At 43.0% G+C, this 18,004-nt stretch overlaps 2 protein-coding genes across 11 annotated transcripts in view; one reads left to right on the top strand and one right to left on the bottom strand.

Moving 5' to 3' along the window:
* LOC140914912 (DNA nucleotidylexotransferase-like) overlaps positions 1-18,004 on the bottom strand; it is a 384,775-nt gene that overhangs the window by 282,109 nt on the left and 84,662 nt on the right. The gene's annotated exons all lie outside the window — the stretch shown is intronic.
* The window catches only part of BLNK (B cell linker), a 144,908-nt gene that overhangs the window by 60,992 nt on the left and 65,912 nt on the right, over positions 1-18,004 (top strand). For 2 of the 10 annotated variants that reach the window (XM_073353946.1, XM_073353947.1), the window contains exon 1: positions 13,929-14,082. The exons of 5 other annotated variants lie outside the window; for them this stretch is intronic. Coding sequence is in view for 3 of the 5 variants with exons in the window: in XM_073353944.1 (XP_073210045.1) it covers positions 14,504-14,550 (47 nt within the window). In the remaining 2 variants the exon portion in view is untranslated. Of the gene's footprint in view, positions 1-13,927; positions 14,083-14,225; positions 14,551-18,004 lie in introns of those variants that run through there. 3 more of the 10 variants (XM_073353944.1, XM_073353942.1, XM_073353945.1) reach the window with 3 other exon arrangements.

Raw genomic sequence — 18,004 nt, 5'->3', positions numbered from 1 at the left:
AAGTCATAACCAAGTTGATGAAGCATCTTCACTTATATAATTACCTATAGTTTTTACTTTGGTATTCTAACACTTGATGTGACTTTTCTTTTCCTAGAACCTCTCCTCTCCTAACACACCCACCTGGCTATTTCACAGCCATCACCCTTTCCACCAAAGACGACTTTCTGGCTCTTTCCTTGCCACTCCCTAATGCTGCTACTAAATGACATGGTTAGGCCATTTCATGTAACTGAGGAGCAGGAAAGGAGCAGGATGAGAAAGCAAAAGTTAGGAAGTGAGACAGGCTTAAGACAATTAGTAATTGCCTATTCCTAAACACTGAGATCGTCTGGGCTGCTCTCCTTTGCCTAGGCTGCCAATGGCCTCCAGGGGTCATTGCAGCAGCTGGGGATTATCAGAGCATATACCAGAACAAAGCAACGTTCCAGCCACACATGCTTTCTCTGGTCAGTCCAGAGGACTTGTCCACACAGAGACATAGAGCACAGGCAAGCCTGCTGTAACTAAGTGGGCCTGGCTACCACACACAAAAAGTCTGTAATGCACTTTGACATACTGCTCTTCGCAGTACATCAAAGGGCACTATGGACCTTAGAGCATGGTAGCAGGGTCCACATGACCAGTTAGCATGCAGTAGGCTAGTACACTGTAGATTTGCACCCTAGTTTTCTGGGCACTAAAGGTGTATCTACACTGGGGCTGGAAGGTTTAATTTCCAGCTTGAGTAGATATACTCATGCTAGCTCTGACAGAGCTACTGTGCTAAAAATAAAAAAGTGTAGGCACAGTGGCACGAGCACAGGATGAGCCGGCTGCCTGAGGTCATACTTACAGTCTCAGATAGGATCATACTTCGGACAGTTAGCCCCTCTCCCGTTGCTTGTGCTGCCACAGCTACACTTCTATTTTTAGCACACTAGCTCAGTCAGAGCTAGTGCAGGTATATTGATTCAAGCTGTAAATTACACCTCTAGCTCCAGTATAGACATACGCTAAGTCTCCATGCAGATAAGACCAGAGACTAGGGCAAAGAGAAGGGAGTGTAAGAGTCATTGGCTTTCCACCTGCTTTGCCCTGCTTGACTCATAAAGAAGAGAGAGCAGTATCTGGTCCATTATGTATGTAAACAACATTTGTACCATGCAAAATATTTCATATCTTAGAACATCCCTTCCTTTCTGAAACCTGCAGAACTAACATCTTTGTCTGACTCCTTTTTGTGGCCATGTCAGCACTGTAGAGGACACCTATTCAAATAATGAAAAGGTTTAGGGCTGAACTGTGACTGGCTCTTGGGTGGGCACTCAAGAGAAGGAAGATTCTAAGGAGCTCTCCTCCATCCATCCCCACTCTCTATGTCCTGCACTAGGGTCACTCACAATCACTCTCCCTGCAGTTGGCCAAGTCTCCCATGGTGCACTAACTACTTAGAAGGGGACAGGGAGGAGGCGGGGCACAAGCAATGCTGCCTTGGTGCAGAGAGAGGAGCAGCACTCAGACACTCTTCTCAACTGTGCTCCAGGCGTCGTTGGCACAATCACGCCTGAACTCTCCCTCTGGGCCCCCACATGGCCCCGTATGGCCCCAAACGTTTAAAGTTCAGCATTTGAACATACAGCAACAGTTTAGTCAAACTTTCTTTTTTATTGAGATGAGCTGATGATAGTAAAACTAAAAAGCAGAAGTATAACTGTAGACAGTGGGTTTTGTTCTCAGGGGAAATAAAACACATTGCCTGTGCAGGTGTTAAAATGAGTTTGTTCCAGTATGAGAAACTCAACCTGCATTAGTGTTGTAATGATACTGCCTAAATACAGAAGGCTTGTTCTTTCTGTATTGAAGCTAGAGATGGACCCCAATTCCTATCAGATTTTATTTTAGATACTAAAAATAGATCCACCTTCCCCTAGTCTTGCTATTTGCCTGCTACTTACCACACTTTGAATGAGATATTCACTGTGCAAAGTGGTAACCAATTTGGGCTTTTACAACAACTAATGCCAGTCTCCAAGATTCTTCCAAAGATAATACAGAGTTGCAGTACTGTGGCATAGAGCAATTCGACCCACAGAGATGACATACATTGTGTGAAAAAGAACACACTTAACGAAGAATTCATTTAATTTTATTTGGCACAGAAAAATGTGATGTAAACGAAAAAGGCCTATCTTCTCTAGGGCTGATGATTGAGAAGTCACTGTACTTCTTACTCATACTTCTTTCTGTGCTAGAAGTTAGTGTTTTCCAGTTTAAAACATGCCACTTAGGGTTTGTATACATGGTGAGTTAGTGTGTGGCAAGCCAGGGGGTGAATCTACAGTGCACCAGCTTGCTGCATACTAACTTGCCATGTGGACACTGCTACAGCGCAGTAAAAGTCTAAGCCACACTGCAGGAAATAGTGATGTCTCTCAGGAAACATACTAATGGACTCAGGCTGAGTCATGTGACCTATATACAATCCTTTTGGGTGTTGGCTGGAAGAGCTTTGTTGCTCTCCATTCAGCAGTTCCTAGAGAAGAAGCCAAACAAAAACTCCCTGCCAAGCAAAAAAATTATGAAGCACTCCTTAAAAGTAAAATCGTCATCATCTTCTGTTTTGGCACAGGAGGGGGAAGTTCGCTAATAATCAAAATATACCACAAAACAGATTGTGCATTAAATCAATTTTAAAACTCTCTCTGGTAGCACAGTTACACCTTTAGTGTGGGCAGGGCATAGTATAGCTAACACATTTTTTGAAAATCATTTTCACAAGTAGGCAAAAACTGATTCTTGAATATTTCTGAAAACCATTTTAGCCCCAATATGCTCTGTTCATGTTGGGAATAAAACTGCACTAACTGAAATCAATTTTAAAAGGGGGATTTCTAGCATGGTGAAGAAAGAGAATGCCAGGTTCCAACTATGAAATAATATTCTAATCATCTACTCCCAACCAAGAGTATAAAGTAACTATAAAGTAACACTAGAGAGTAAATAAGAGCATTAAATGCAATGTGTAAATTAGTTTCTTCCTGAAACAGAGCAGTGCGTGATTTCTTGGCATTCTCTATGGCAGTACTGTCAACTCCATGCTTTCAGAAATCACAATACTGGCTTAAAAATCATGAGATTTTTCAAAGTATTAAATCTGGAGTTCTTTTTATCTTCTAGTTTCTAAACTTTTAGGGTATGCTTGGTTCATATTTTACAATGAAAAGTGAGACTCTCACCTTATAATATCACTCCAGGAGCCAGGACTTTAAGAAAAACACCAAATACTGTGAGACTCATGAGAGTTAGCAATACTCATTTGTTTATATTAATCTGGATCACAATAATTTATACTATTGTGTATCACTGCAGAGCTACTCATGAAAATGAAGTGAAGGTCCTAACATACAAAACCAAGGTATTGGTTAATTTAGGGAGTTTTATTTTACAATGTATTGACAAAGCAGCAAAATGTATTACTACTGAGTAAGAAACCCTGTTTATGAACTGTGCATTGTAAAGTATTATTAACTTCAATGGAAAGCAAAGGAAATAAAATACACATCCAGTATAGACGGTCAGATACAAACGTAGAATCAAGGAAATTCTTAAATCTTAATTCATCCTCTTGTGCCTGATACTAATCGGCATCTGAAATTTATCTGGGGCAGATTCCGTATGACTATGGATTCAAAAGATGACCTAATAAAATACAGGGTAGTGATAGTGCTTGAATGAGAATGTCATCAGAACCACACGAATACCACAAAGGTTCATAGATGTGCAAAAAAGTACAGATACAAAGCAAGAAAATAGAGTCTACAAAGCCAATTTATCAAAAGGGGTAAAGCAATCTCAAGAATGTGACTTGTAAAAAAAAAATAATAATGCACAAGCAGCCATCCTAGTGCATTGATGACACAGCAAACAAAACACAAAGCAAAACCTGCACTGTTTGTGAAATGAGACATGACAATAGCAAATGCCCAGCATATGACACCATCCACAGAAACTTGTGACAAATCACTGTGCCAAGGCATTGCATCTTCTATGTCTATCATATCAATGCAAAACAGCAGCCACGGAGGTGGTTTTGTTGTTTCTATTACCACGAATATAACAAAACAGCAATTCTGGAAAGAGACCAAGGCCATATCTAAACTACAGGTGCTACAGCGCTGTAGCTATGCCACCGAAGTGCCATAGCACAGACACTTCCGACAGTGATGGAAGGGGATTTTCTGTTGCTGTAGGTTACACTCCTCCCCAAGTGGTGGTGGTCGGTCAACAGAAGCATTCTTCCTTCAACCTACCCACATCTACACCAGGCATTATGGAAGTATAGCTATGGCAATCAGAGTGTGAATTTTTCACACCCCTGAGCAACATAGTTATGTCAACCTAAATTTTAAGCGTAGACCGGGCCTTAATGCCAAATAGATGAGCATCAGTAAGTGCATTAGGCTGAAAAATCTTCCTCTTCATCATGCAATACAGAGAAGTAAAACCACAGTCACTCAAAACCAAGAGTCAGAGTAGCAGCCGTGTTAGGCTGTATTCGCAAAAAGAAAAGGAGTACTTGTGGCACCTTAGAGACTAACCATTTTTTACCTTCAGTCCTTTTGGTACGATGTCCGTCTGTTTGCATTTGGAAAGGAAGATGTCGTCTGTCTGTATCTGTACAAGTTTTTTCATGAAGTTGATAGATTTCCACTCCATACGGCTAAATGCAGTGGTTAGTCTCTAAGGTGCCACAAGTACCCCTTTTCTTTTTACAAAACCAAGAACAAACTATACGATGCCACTATCCTCACACACAGTGCGAGTTACAGGCTGGCACCAAAGAAAAGCAACAGGTTAGAATTTCTGTGCAAATCACACAGGACAGGAGCCATTTCTGCTGTTAAACATAAGTGACTACATGAGTCTAGTGACACTACAGCCTGATTCTCGATGGCCCCTTTACCCCTTCTGGCAGTATAATAGGACCATAAAGTGGTTCTGCATTTAATTAATTTACAACCCCTTTAAGTCCTCTTTACACCATCTAAGTCATGTACAAGGGCTTTGATTTCCAGTATAGCACTGATACAGTAAGCCCACATGCAAAAGAAATTGGTTCATAAGAACATATAATCTAAAGAGGCATCCCAGAGAATGGTATACTAGACCACTATAATGATGTTTCTCAAGGGTTATGAAGCCGAGAAATAGACAAGACTGTTCAGCAGGTTCAACATCAGCCCTTTCCTGAGAGATACTGCATGCCCTCCATTCTCATTGATTTCCACTCTACCAGATGTGATACAAGTGATGCCAGCAAGACTGGGCTCGGAGCAGTCCTACCAAGGAGGAAGATCGTGTGGCATGCTCCTTATCTCCCCCAATAGAATGGGATTTGCACCAATTGAGGCAACATGAATTCCAACTGCATTTTCATGTGAAAAATCCAATCAGCATGTTCAAAGAAGAGAAAATATCCAAGTGGAAATCAAGCATAAATTGTTGGAGAGTTTTCAGGAAGTTACAGTTGTCAGCACTAAAAGACCTTCAGTTCATGATAATGAGATTGCCACCACCACCTAGATGTGCACCTACAAAAAGAGTTATATCTTGGCAGATTCTTATCCAAAGCAGCCATAGCTAGACAAAAACTACAAAAGAAAATAGATACAGCATCAACCAAGCCCACAAAGCACAAAGAGTGCAAAGAGCCCTTTAGCAAACATTATAGGGCAAAGGCTAACAACTATTAAGACCTGGTTGTTTTGCCCCGGAAAATACTGGAACTATGGAGGTGAGCTTAGTGTACAGGCTATCATCATTGTGAGCATAGTGGCAGCATGAGACTTCCAGCATATAACATCCTTGGTATTTCTATACATTATAGGATAGATGACAATTTCCTACCTCAAACAGTGTTGCAGCCAACACAGGGGAATTCTTTATTAGGCCTTCTCTGAACAGATAAAGAGGAACTGATCAAAGAACGAAAAATTAATGATAGTTTAGGTACAAGTGATCATGATTTGATCCCATTTATAATGAGCAAGCAGAATGAAATGCAGAACAGTAATATATATATACTTGGTGCTTTTATAGGGCCAATTTCACAAAGCTGAAAATAATTATGAGCCAAATCAATTGAGAGGAAGAATTTAATCAGAAAAATGTTCATGATAATTGAGAAATTATTTAAGAACACCTTACTAGATGCCCAAAAAAACCAAAATCCCATAAATGAGGATGAAGGCAATGCTGGTTAAAAAAACTGACCTCGTTTAGAGGAGAAGAGAAGGCAGCTATAAAAAAAAGTAAAAAATAATATATAACAAATGGAGGAAAGGGAAAATTAATAGTAATGAATTTAAATCAAAAAGAAAAGGAGTACTTGTGGCACTTTAGAGACTAACCAATTTATTTGAGCATAAGCTTTCGTGAGCTACAGCTCACTTCATTGGATGCATACTGTGGAAAGTGTAGAAGATCTTTTTATATACACACAAAGCATGAAAAAATACCTCCTCCCACCCCACTCTCCTGCTGGTAATAGCTTATCTAAAGTGATCACTCTCCTTACAATGTGTATGATAATCAAGGTGGGCCATTTCCAGCACAAATCCAGGGTTTAACAAGCACGTCGGGGGAGGGGGGTAGGAAAAAAACAAGGGGAAATAGGTTACCTTGCATAATGACTTAGCCATTCCCAGTCTCTATTCAAGCCTAAGTTAATTGTATCAAATTTGCAAATGAATTCCAATTCAACAGTTTCTCGCTGGAGTCTGGATTTGAAGTTTTTTTGTTGTAATATCACAACTTTCATGTCTGTAATCGCGTGGCCAGAGAGACTGAAGTGTTCTCCGACTGGTTTATGAATGTTATAATTCTTGACATCTGATTTGCGTCCATTTATTCTTTTACGTAGAGACTGTCCAGTTTGACCAATGTACATGGCAGAGGGGCATTGCTGGCACATGATGGCATATATCACATTGGTGGATGTGCAGGTGAACGAGCCTCTGATATTATGGCTGATGTTATTAGGCCCTGTGATGGTGTCCCCTGAATAAATATGTGGGCACAGTTGGCAACAGGCTTTGTTGCAAGGATAGGTTCCTGGGTTAGTGGTTCTGTTGTGTGGTATGTGGTTGCTGGTGAGTATTTGCTTCAGGTTGGGGGGCTGTCTGTAGGCAAGGACCGGCCTGTCTCCCAAGATTTGTGAGAGTGTTGGGTCATCCTTCAGGATAGGTTGTAGATCCTTAATAATGCGTTGGAGGGGTTTTAGTTGGGGGCTGAAGGTGACGGCTAGTGGCGTTCTGTTATTTTCTTTGTTAGCCCTGTCCTGTAGTAGGAGACTTCTAGGAACTCTTCTGGCTCTATCAATCTGTTTCTTCACTTCCGCAGGTGGGCACTGTAGTTGAAAGAATGCTTGATAGAGATCTTGTAGGTGTTTGTCTCTGTCTGCGGGGTTGGAGCAAATGTGGTTGTATCGCAGAGCCTGGCTGTAGATGATGGATCGTGTGGTGTGGTCAGGGTGCAAGCTGGAGGCATGTAGGTAGGAATAGCGGTCAGTAGGTTTCCGGTATAGGGTGGTGTTTATGTGACCATCGTTTATTAGCACTGTAGTGTCCAGGAAGTGGATCTCTTGTGTGGACTGGACCAGGCTGAGGTTGATGGTGGGATGGAAATTGTTGAAATCATGGTGGAATTCCTCAAGGGCTTCTGTTCCATGGGTCCAGATGATGAAGATGTCATCAATATAGCGCAAGTAAAGTAGGGGCATTAGGGGACGAGAGCTGAGGAAGCGTTGTTCTAAGTCAGCCATAAAAATGTTGGCATACTATGGGGCCATGCGGGTACCCATAGCAGTACCACTGATCTGAAGGTATACATTGTCCCCAAATGTAAAATAGTTATGGGTAAGGACAAAGTCACAAAGTTCAGCCACTAGGTTAGCCGTGACATTATCGGGGATAGTGTTCTTGACGGCTTGTAGTCCATCTTTGTGTGGAATATTGGTGTAGAGGGTTTCTACATCCATAGTGTCCAGGATGGTGTTTTCAGGAAGATCACCGATGGATTGTAGTTTCCTCAGGAAGTCAGTGGTGTCTCGAAGGTAGCTGGGAGTGCTGGTAGTGTAGGGCCTGACGAGGGAGTCTACATAGCCAGACAATCCTGTTGTCAGGGTGCCAATACCTGAGATGATGGGGCGCCCAGGATTTCCAGGTTTATGGATCTTGGGTCATAGATAGAATATCCCAGGTCGGGATTCCAGGGGTGTGTCTGTGCAAATTTAATCTTGTGCTTTTTCAGGGAGTTTCTTGAGCAAATGCTGTAGTTTCTTGTGGTAACTCTCAGTGGGATCAGAGGGTAATGGCTTGTAGAAAGTGGTGTTGGAGAGCTGCTGAGCAGCCTCTTGTTCATATTCCAACCTATTCATGATGACAACAGCACCTCCTTTGTCAGCCTTTTTGATTATGATGTCAGAATTGTTTCTGAGGCTGTGGATGGCATTGTGTTCCGCACGGCTGAGGTTATGGGGCAAGTGATGCTGCTTTTCCACAATTTCAGCCCGTGCACGTCGGCGGAAGCACTCTGTGGAAGTCCAGTCTGCTGTTTCGACCTTCAGGAGGAGTCCACCTAGAATCCTTCTTTTTGTAGTGTTGGTAGGGAGGTCTCTGTGGATTAGTATGTTGTTCAGAGGTATGTTGGAAATATTCCTTGAGTCGGAAATGTCGAAAATAGGATTCTAGGTCACCACAGAACTGTATCATGTTCGTGAGGGTGGAGGGGCAGAAGGAGAGGCCCCGAGATAGGACAGCTGCTTCTGGTGGGCTGAGAGTATAGTTGGATAGGTTAACAATATTGCTGGGTGGGTTGAGGGAACCATTGCTGTGGCCCCTTGTGGCATGTAGTAGTTTAGAAAGTTTAGTGTCCTTTTTCTTTTGTAGAGAAGCAAAGGCTGTGTTGTAAATGGCTTGTCTAGTTTTAGTAAAGTCCAGCCACGAGGAATTTTGTGTGGAAGGTTGGTTTTTTATGAGAGTATCCATTTTTGAGAGCTCATTCTTAATCTTTCCCTGTTTGCTGTAGAGGATGTTGATCAGGTGATTCCGCAGTTTCTTTGACAACAAAAAAACTTCAAATCCAGACTCCAGCGAGAAACTGTTGAATTGGAATTCATTTGCAAATTTGATACAATTAACTTAGGCTTGAATAGAGACTGGGAGTGGCTAAGTCATTATGCAAGGTAACCTATTTCCCCTTGTTTTTTCCTACCCCCCCCCCCCGACGTTCTTGTTAAACCCTGGATTTGTGCTGGAAATGGCCCACTTTGATTATCATACACATTGTAAGGAGAGTGGTCACTTTAGATAAGCTATTACCAGCAGGAGAGTGGGTTTGTGTGGGGGAGTGGGGGGGGAGAAAACCTGGATTTGTGCTGGAAATGGCCCAACTTGATTATCATACACATTGTAAGGAGAGTGATCACTTTAGATAAGCTATTACCAGCAGGAGAGTGGGGTGGGAGGAGGTATTTTTTCATGCTTTGTGTGTATATAAAAAGATCTTCTACACTTTCCACAGTATGCATCCGATGAAGTGAGCTGTAGCTCACGGAAGCTTATGCTCAAATAAATTGGTTAGTCTCTAAGGTGCCACAAGTACTCCTTTTCTTTTTGCGAATACAGACTAACACGGCTGTTACTCTGAAACCTGAATTTAAATCAGAAGTTAGGAAGTATAGAAAATCAATAAGGGAAACAAAGGGACACAGGGAGAATTAAAGACGATAAGAAGGAGGTTCTTAAACATAAAGAACACTGACAATGGTATTGGTCCGTTACTTGATGTAAATAGTAGAATTATCAATAATAATGAAAAAAGGCAGAGTTGTTCAATAAATATTTCTGTCCTGTATTTGGGGAAAACAGCAGATGATGCAATTTCATCATATGGCGATAACACACTTTCCAGTTCACTAATGTTCTCTAGAGGATGGTAAACAGAAGATATAGAGTTAGACATTTTAAAATCAGCAGGTCCAGAGAACTTGCGTCCAAGAGTTTTAAAAGAGGTGGCTGAGGAGCTCTTTGGACCAGTAATGTTGATTTTCGATAAGTCTTGAAACACTGGGGAAGTTCCAGAAGATTGGAAGAACACTAATGTTCTGCCAATTTTTTAAAAGGGTAAACAGTATGACCTGAATAATTATAGGCCTGTCCACCTGAATAATTATAGGCCTGTCCACCTGAAATCAATTCCAGGCAAGATAATGGAGTGTCTGATACAGGACTTGATTAATAAAGAATTAAAGGAGGGTAATGTAATTAATGCAAATCAAATGGGTTTATGGAAAATAGATCCTATCTAACTTGATTTTTTATGAGATTACAAGTTTGGTAAATAATAGTGTAGATGTAATATACTTAGACCTCTGTACGGTGTTTGGCTTGGTAATGCATGACATTTTGATTAAAAAGCTAGAACAACATAAAATTAACATGGTACACATTAAATGGATTAAGAGCTGGCTCACTGCTAGATCTCAAAATGTGACTGTAAACAGGGAATCATCATCATCATCAAGTGAGTGTGTTTCCAGTAGAGACTCATAATCATTGTACACTACTTAACATTTTTATCAAAGACCTTGAAGAAAAACATATAATCATCACTGATGAAGTCTGCAAGTTACGCAAAATTGGGAGAATGGTAAACAATGAAGAGGACAGGTCACTGAATCAGAGTGATTTAGATCACTTGGTAAATGGGTGCAAGCAAACTCTATGTGTTGTAATATGGCTAAACTTAAGTGTATAAATCTAGGAACAAAGAATGTAGGCCATACTTACAGGATTCTACCCTTGAAAGCAGTGATTCTAAAAGGAATCTGGGGGTCATGGTGGATAATCTGACTATGAGCTCCCAATGCAACGCTGTGGCCAAAAGGGCTAATGGGATCCTGGGATACATAAACGGGAATCTCAGGTAGAAGGAGAGAGGTTATTTTACCTCTTTATTTGGCACTGGTGCGACTGCTGCTGGAATACTGAGTCTAGCTCTGGTGCCCACAATTGAAGAAGGATGTTGATAAATTGGAGAGGCTTTAGCAAAGAGCCAAGAAAATGATTAATGGATTAGAAAATATCCCTTATGGTGATAGACTCAAAAAGCTCAATTTAATTTAAAATAGAGAAGATTAAGAGGTGAATTGATTACAGTCTGTAAGTATCTACATGGGGAATAAATATTTAATAATGGGCTCTTCAATCTAACAGAGAAAGGTATAACATGATCCAATGGATTGAAGTTGTAGCCGGACAAATTCAGACTGGAAATAAGGCATAAATTTGTAACATTGAGAGTAATTAACCATTGGACCAATTTACCAACTGTCATGATGGATTCTCCATCACTGACAATTTTTAAATCAAGACTGAATGTTTTTGTAAAAGATCTGCTCTAGGAATTATTTTGGGGAAGTTGTATGGCCTGTTCTACTCAGGAGATCAGACTAGATGATCCCTTCTGGGGTTGGAATCTATGAATCATATATATAGGCAAACCAATCATTGCATCCAAGGCTACGCAAAGAGTCACTCTCACAGACATACCAAAGCAACACTAAGATAGACCAGCCTGGGTCTTGCATTGGAGTAACCCTGTTTATGCATGATAAAGAAGCAAGAGGTTTTGTTGGTTTGTTGTTTACCTAGAAATATCAGGAATATCAAGTTGAGCCTTCCCTGGTTTTGTTGGAGAAGCTTTTGGGAGGGTGAAGGGCATCCTCAGAATATTAATTAAGATCTCTCCCACCTCCATAGACGCGATGGGGAGGCCGGATCTTTAATACAAATGATAAGCTCTTTGGGGTAGAGATGATCTCTCTTTGTTCTGTGTTTGTACAGCACCTAGTGCAATGGAGTCCCCATGCATGATTAGAGCTCCGACCTATGCGCCTTGGTAATCCAAATAATAAAAATAATTTAAAAGCCAATAGGCTAGTCTACAGAAGTAGTACTGATGTAATTAAAGGTGTGATGTTGCATCAATTCAATTAATCCAGCGCAACTTTGTGTATGACCACTACAGGTATATCTACCTGCGGAGACCATAGTGACCCAGCTCTGTCAGCATAGCCCTATAGTGTAGACACAGCCTAAACTGATGGAAGGAATTTTTCTGTCAGTGTAGGAAAACTGCCTCAACATAGCTGCATCTGCACCAGGGCTTTTGTCAGCATAGCTATGTCAATCAAGGGGGTGGCTTTTTCACAGCCCTTACCTATGTAGCTATGCCAATGTAATTTTTCAGTGTAGCCCAAGCCTGAAACAGGCTAACTCTGGTTTACAGAGGTTTATCCTGCTCCATCTGGTTTAAGAGTTCTAAATCAGGGTTTCCTCAGTTTAATTAAATCAGTGCAACATCCCACCTCTAGTTAAATAGTCGCAACTTCTCCCACGCCAGATCACCTCTTCCCCCCAACACTCGTTAGGTATTGAAATGGTGTTTTAAATAGTTTGACTCAGGTCTGCATCTGAAACTAAGGTCCACCTAAGTGAAAATGGGACACCACACAGGGCTAGCCCAAGTCTCCCCTCCCCCTTCCCCCATCCTATGCAGGGCTGGCATTGCTGCTTGCCCAAGCCCCCCCTTGCACAGAGCTGGTAGCGCTGAGCATCTCCCCTCCCAGCTCCCTGGCTATGGCTGGCCTCAGCCCCTTGCCCAAGCCCACATAAGGCTGGCCCAAGCCGCTTGTCCCAGCCTCCTCGCCCCACCCCTCGATCCCCACTCCACACAGGGCTGGCCCAAGAAGGCTGGTATTGCCACTTACCCCCTTGAATGTTCCCCTGCACCCTGCGGTGGGGGGGGGGAGCGGCATGCCTCACTTTTTTAGCAAAACTGGGCATTTGTCCTGTTTGGTTTTGCCAGCTGATCATCAGTTGGCAAGAGAAAACAGGACAAAATGCCCAGTTTTGCCCAAAAACTGAGATGTCCAGGTAGGGTGACCAGATAGCAAGTGTGAAAAAAATTGGGAGAGGGGGTGAGGGGTAATAGGCACCTATATAAGAAAAAGCCCCAAATATCGGGACTGTCCCTCTAAAATCAGGACATCTGGTCACCCTACATCCAGAATAGGGCTTAAAAATGGGACTGTCCTGGCCAAAACGGGACATATGGCCACCCAACCCCTGAGAGACGTAGTTAAACTGACCTAACCCCTGATGTAGACGCTGCTAGGTTAATAGAAGAAGTCTTCCATTGACCTAGCTACCACCTGTCAAGGGGGTGGATTTACTACAGTAATGGAACAATCCCTATGTTGCTGTAGCAAGTGTGTCTGCTGCAGCACCCCAGCCGTGCCACTGTAGAGCTTGTAATGTAGACATACTTTTGGGAAAGGTTTCAGAGTAGCAGCCATGTTAGTCTGTATCCGTAAAAAGAACAGGAGGACTCCTGGCACCTTAGAGACCAACAAATCTATTAGAGCATAAGCTTTCGTGAAGTACAGCTGTAGCTCAGGAAAGCTTATGCTCTAATAAATTTATTGGTCTCTAAGGTGCCACAAGTCCTCCTTTGGGAAAGGGAATTTCAGGGAAACTGTTTAATTTCCAGTCGCTTGCCTCTAGTCCTCAGTCACCTGAGAGTCTTCCAGGGTAGACAACACTTTCCTTCCCATTATACCCCATAGTAAGATCCTCCCCACTCCTCTGAGCTTTTAACAGCCACGTTGCTGCAATCAGTCCTCACAGGGCAGCCCCAACTCTGAATTCCATTGTTCCTCTGTGGTGGTGTTGACACTGAGCCTTGTTTTGGAATGGAGTGGAGTTGTGAAACACCCATTTAACACTTAGCAGCTGCAGGCTGCTCGGGAAACATCACCACCTTAACCTGAAAGGGGAGGGGGGGGGCAGTTGCAGACATATCTCTCTGGCTGTTTGGAGTAGAGTCCAAAGGAAGCTACAATGATGCCAAACCGAAGCAGCAGCAAATGCATAATTTGTCAGGACACTGAGCAGGATCGTCCCTTCCGATAGCTCGCCTGCACTTTTCTGCGACCAGGAAGTGGCCAGCATGGGGCAGAGAGCAGGCGTCTGTGGTGTAAGTGTTATATTTTCCAGTCATGCCATCTGATTAAAACACCAGCTGCATGTAAGACACAAAGAGGAAGTAATAGAGAGAGACTTGAGACACATTCAATTTCAGGGGAATTTGCACGCCCTATAGGTGTCGGTCATCACATTTGCATAACATTCAGGAGTCAAAGCAAGTCGCCTGGCTGGCTGTGTGTGTCACATGATGAACTAGAAACATGAAACTCAAATATGTGCTCAGGCAAGTTTTCAGGTCTCGTAATAAATTAGTATTCTCCTTCCCACAACGTAGAAACCAGGCAGAGATAACCCGTGGGATTCTATCTCAGGTCAACTGCTCGGTATAGCGCTCCTTCTTACGAACATAAAAACCAGCACGTGTTCTCGTTAAATGATCACTAATTTACCTGGTACTATCAACACGGAACATGGACAAGATCAGTAAGATCACTGAGCCAGCTGGTCAGAAGCTAAGGTACGATTTTTTTTTCCTTTTACATTTCGTTTGTTATGACTCACTCTGTTCCTTTAGTGCTGTGCCCGGTCAGAAGACAGACTGGGTTTGGAAATGAGAAATGCACACTGTTCTAGACTCTGTTAATACAGGACTATGCAATTCCAACAGTACCTGTTGGGTCGAATGCACCTGCCATCACTGAGGCTTAAAATGCTGACAACTAAAAAGGAGTACAACCGATAAAGTGAAGTGTATGAAGGGAAGTTTAGATATAAAACAAAAGCATTTTCTTCCTCGGTAAAATTAAAATCTATTTCAGCATTCTGCAGGCACAAGAAGTTAAGCAGAATATTGAGTATAAACGAGGGTCATTATCTGTATACATCGCTGCAAAAAGAGTCAATAAAATAAACACAAAACAATCATGTGAATCACACTCAGAGACAACTCAACTGCTTTCACAGCAGACACTGTCCGTGCTACTTTTATTCCCTGTGAAAAAGCAAACTGCTATATTTTTGTTTTAAAGGTTTTGTTTAAAAAATCATTAATTCACCATGAGCCTTAAACACATTAGTAATATTTGATCAGGAGTTTGTTTATGCACAATAGATTTTGTATTAAGAGGACTCTCCTGTTTAACTTCTTTGGTATCTCCAAATCTTCAAAAGGGACAGTGTTGTGTAGATAAACAGGAAGCATAAAACATTCTGAAAATAGCACACTTTTAAGTACAGGGTGTTGGGGAAGAAGTAGGACTAGACTATTACAAGGTAGTATTTTTAGGGTGACTGGATAGCTCAGGATTTGTACACTGGAAATGGCATCTAGAGACAGGCGGGAAATAGTTTTCCCATCCCATGAACATTTTTGAAATTTCAAAACATTTTCCTGTTCTGCATCAGGACAGAACCAAAACCTTTTGAATTTTTTTCATTTAAAATGGGGAAGAGAGAATAAGAGACCCCCAGAATAGCCAATAGCCTGATGGTTGCTAGGGCACTCATCTTTTACTCATGTGGGGGAGTCAGGTTCAAGTCTCTGACATCCCAGGTGAGTGCACTAGCCCCAAGTTAGAGTTAGCCTCTCTCTGACCCTATGAATATTTAGGTATTGAAACAAAGTGGAACAGTTCCAAGAAGAGGCATTAAGCAAGACTCACCCACCAATAGCCTGGTGGTTAGGAGTCTCACCTCGGAGATAGGAGACCCAGGTTTAAGTCCCTGCTCTGAATTAGGCAGTGCCCTAACCAGGTATTAGCTATCCTGGGGATGTCTGTCTCTCTTTCTTGAGAAGCTTTTGTTGAAACTCAGACGTTTCTATGAAAACTTTTGGTTTTGACTAACTGGTATTTTCAGACAAAAAACATGATGTTGAAAAATTTCTTAATGAACTACAATGGAGTCTTAAGCTTTTAAACCAGCTGTTTGATTACAGCCCAATTTGCTAACTCCTGCTCCCCATTCTGTTGGTGGAAGAGCTGGTGAGCCTAACAGAAGAGGACACAGGCTATATCATCACTGCCAAAAAAGGAATGTTTTTACATGGAGATAGCCAGGTTAAGATAGCTATCACAATGTAAAATCCTGGTGGAGACAAGGCATAAGAGTTTTTACTCCCGAGCAGTTAGACAAGGCCATCTCCAGGTGGGGGGATAGCATTGACCTCAACTAGTTATGCTGAGCTAAAAATTAGCTGTGCCGTGTCGCCACAAGGATTTCACTGCAAATTAGCTATCTCAATGTAAAAACCAATTTTTTGCAGTAAAGACATAATCATAGAGGTTCCCACACACACCATTACATAAGATTAAAGTAGAATTTCCTTCAAACACTAGAAGGAGGTGCCAGCTGCCATGCTAACCTGGGCACGATGGCAAGTTAATTATTTATGTATCTATTGAAAGCCCATTATGTCAGGAAGAGATGTCATTTCCTCCCTACTGTAGCTTCAGCCAGGCTGGCTCAGCTTCTGTTTCTCTCTCTTCAGCATGTCTTGTTTTAATGATGTCCTAGCATAGATAGTGGAAGGAGACTCGGCTCCCTTCTGATACCTCACAGTATTAAGGCTGCTTCTTCTCCCCTCCGCCTCCTTATGGCCCGTACATGTCTGACCAAAACCCTAACTCAAGGAACTTAAGCATATATCCAGGGCCATCCTTACCCATATGCAAAATACGCAAAATTTCCTGGTGCCTTACGCAGCTGCGTGCTGCTCCAGCCCCGCCTCTTCCCCATGGCCCCCACTACTGCTCCGCCCCAGCACCGCCTCTTCCTACCCCTGCTCCGCCCCAACCCAGTCCAGCCCCCACTCCACCCCTTCCCCAAAGCCTCCACCCAGTCCCTGCCTCTTCCCAGCCCTGCTCCGCCCCAGCCTCACCCCACTCCACCCCTTCCCCTGAGGACAGCAGCAGGGGTTGGGCACCCTGTACTCATCGGGTAGCAGTAAGTGCAGCAACCTGGCCCCAGCACACTCCATGCCGCCAGTGAGTGCTGCGGGGCAGTTCCCCCCGCCCCCCAAGCCCCAAGGCTGGGAGCCAGGGGAGCAGAGCACAGTGGGCTGGGGCCGGGTCACTCCACTTCCCGCCGCCCCGTGAGTGCGGGGTCGGGCCCACCCTGCACTCACCGGGCAGCAGGAAGTGGAGTGACCCGGCTCCAACCCACTCCGCGCCACTGGCTCATGCTGGGGTGCCATTTCCCCCCCGTCCCCTAGCCTGCTCCTGCCCCTTCCCCCCACCCCCCTGTCTCCACGGAGGCCTGGGGCCACACACACTCTCCGCAGGGTGGCTGCGTAGGGCACCAAAATGGCTAGGGATGGCCCTGCATATATCTACCGTTAAGCATGTGAGTAGTCCCATTCTAAATGCCCATGCTTAAAGTACCTTGTTGGATATGGGTCCAGATATTTGACCATATGGTTTTAATAAAACTTCAGGCTTTGCTAATTTTTAAGCAATGGTTGCTATAACTGCATCGCCGGCTTAGAAAGAGAAACCTGCCCAGATTTAAGAGGGATGCCACAAGCACAACAAAGGATGAACATAATGGAGCTGCAGCCATTGCCTCACCCAAGAGTAGTCAATTATTTTTTGTCAGGGTCCAAATTTCTTGGTCAAGGTCCAGACTTCAGAGAAAGTCTGTGGTGTGATTATTTTTCACACCACAGTAACAATAATGATAATAATAAGTAAATAAAAAGATTTTGTGATCCATACAAAAGCATCTGGCGGTCCAGATTTATCCTGCAGTTCACCTATTAACTACCTCTGGCCTAGGGTGACCAGATAGCAAATGAGAAAAATCGGGAGGGGGTCAGGGTTAATAAGTGCCTAAATAAGAAAAAGCCCCAAATATCAGGACTATCCCTATACAATCAGAACATCTGGTCATCCTATTCTGGCCTCACCCTTTGACATAATCATCCATTTACCTATTTTGTCACCAGCTCATACTACCTGGTATTATCCCTGGTG

The sequence above is a fragment of the Lepidochelys kempii genome, chromosome 7 (assembly GCF_965140265.1).
Source record: "Lepidochelys kempii isolate rLepKem1 chromosome 7, rLepKem1.hap2, whole genome shotgun sequence".
NCBI lineage: Eukaryota > Metazoa > Chordata > Testudines > Cheloniidae > Lepidochelys > Lepidochelys kempii.
This window is presented reverse-complemented; position numbering and strand designations above follow the sequence as displayed.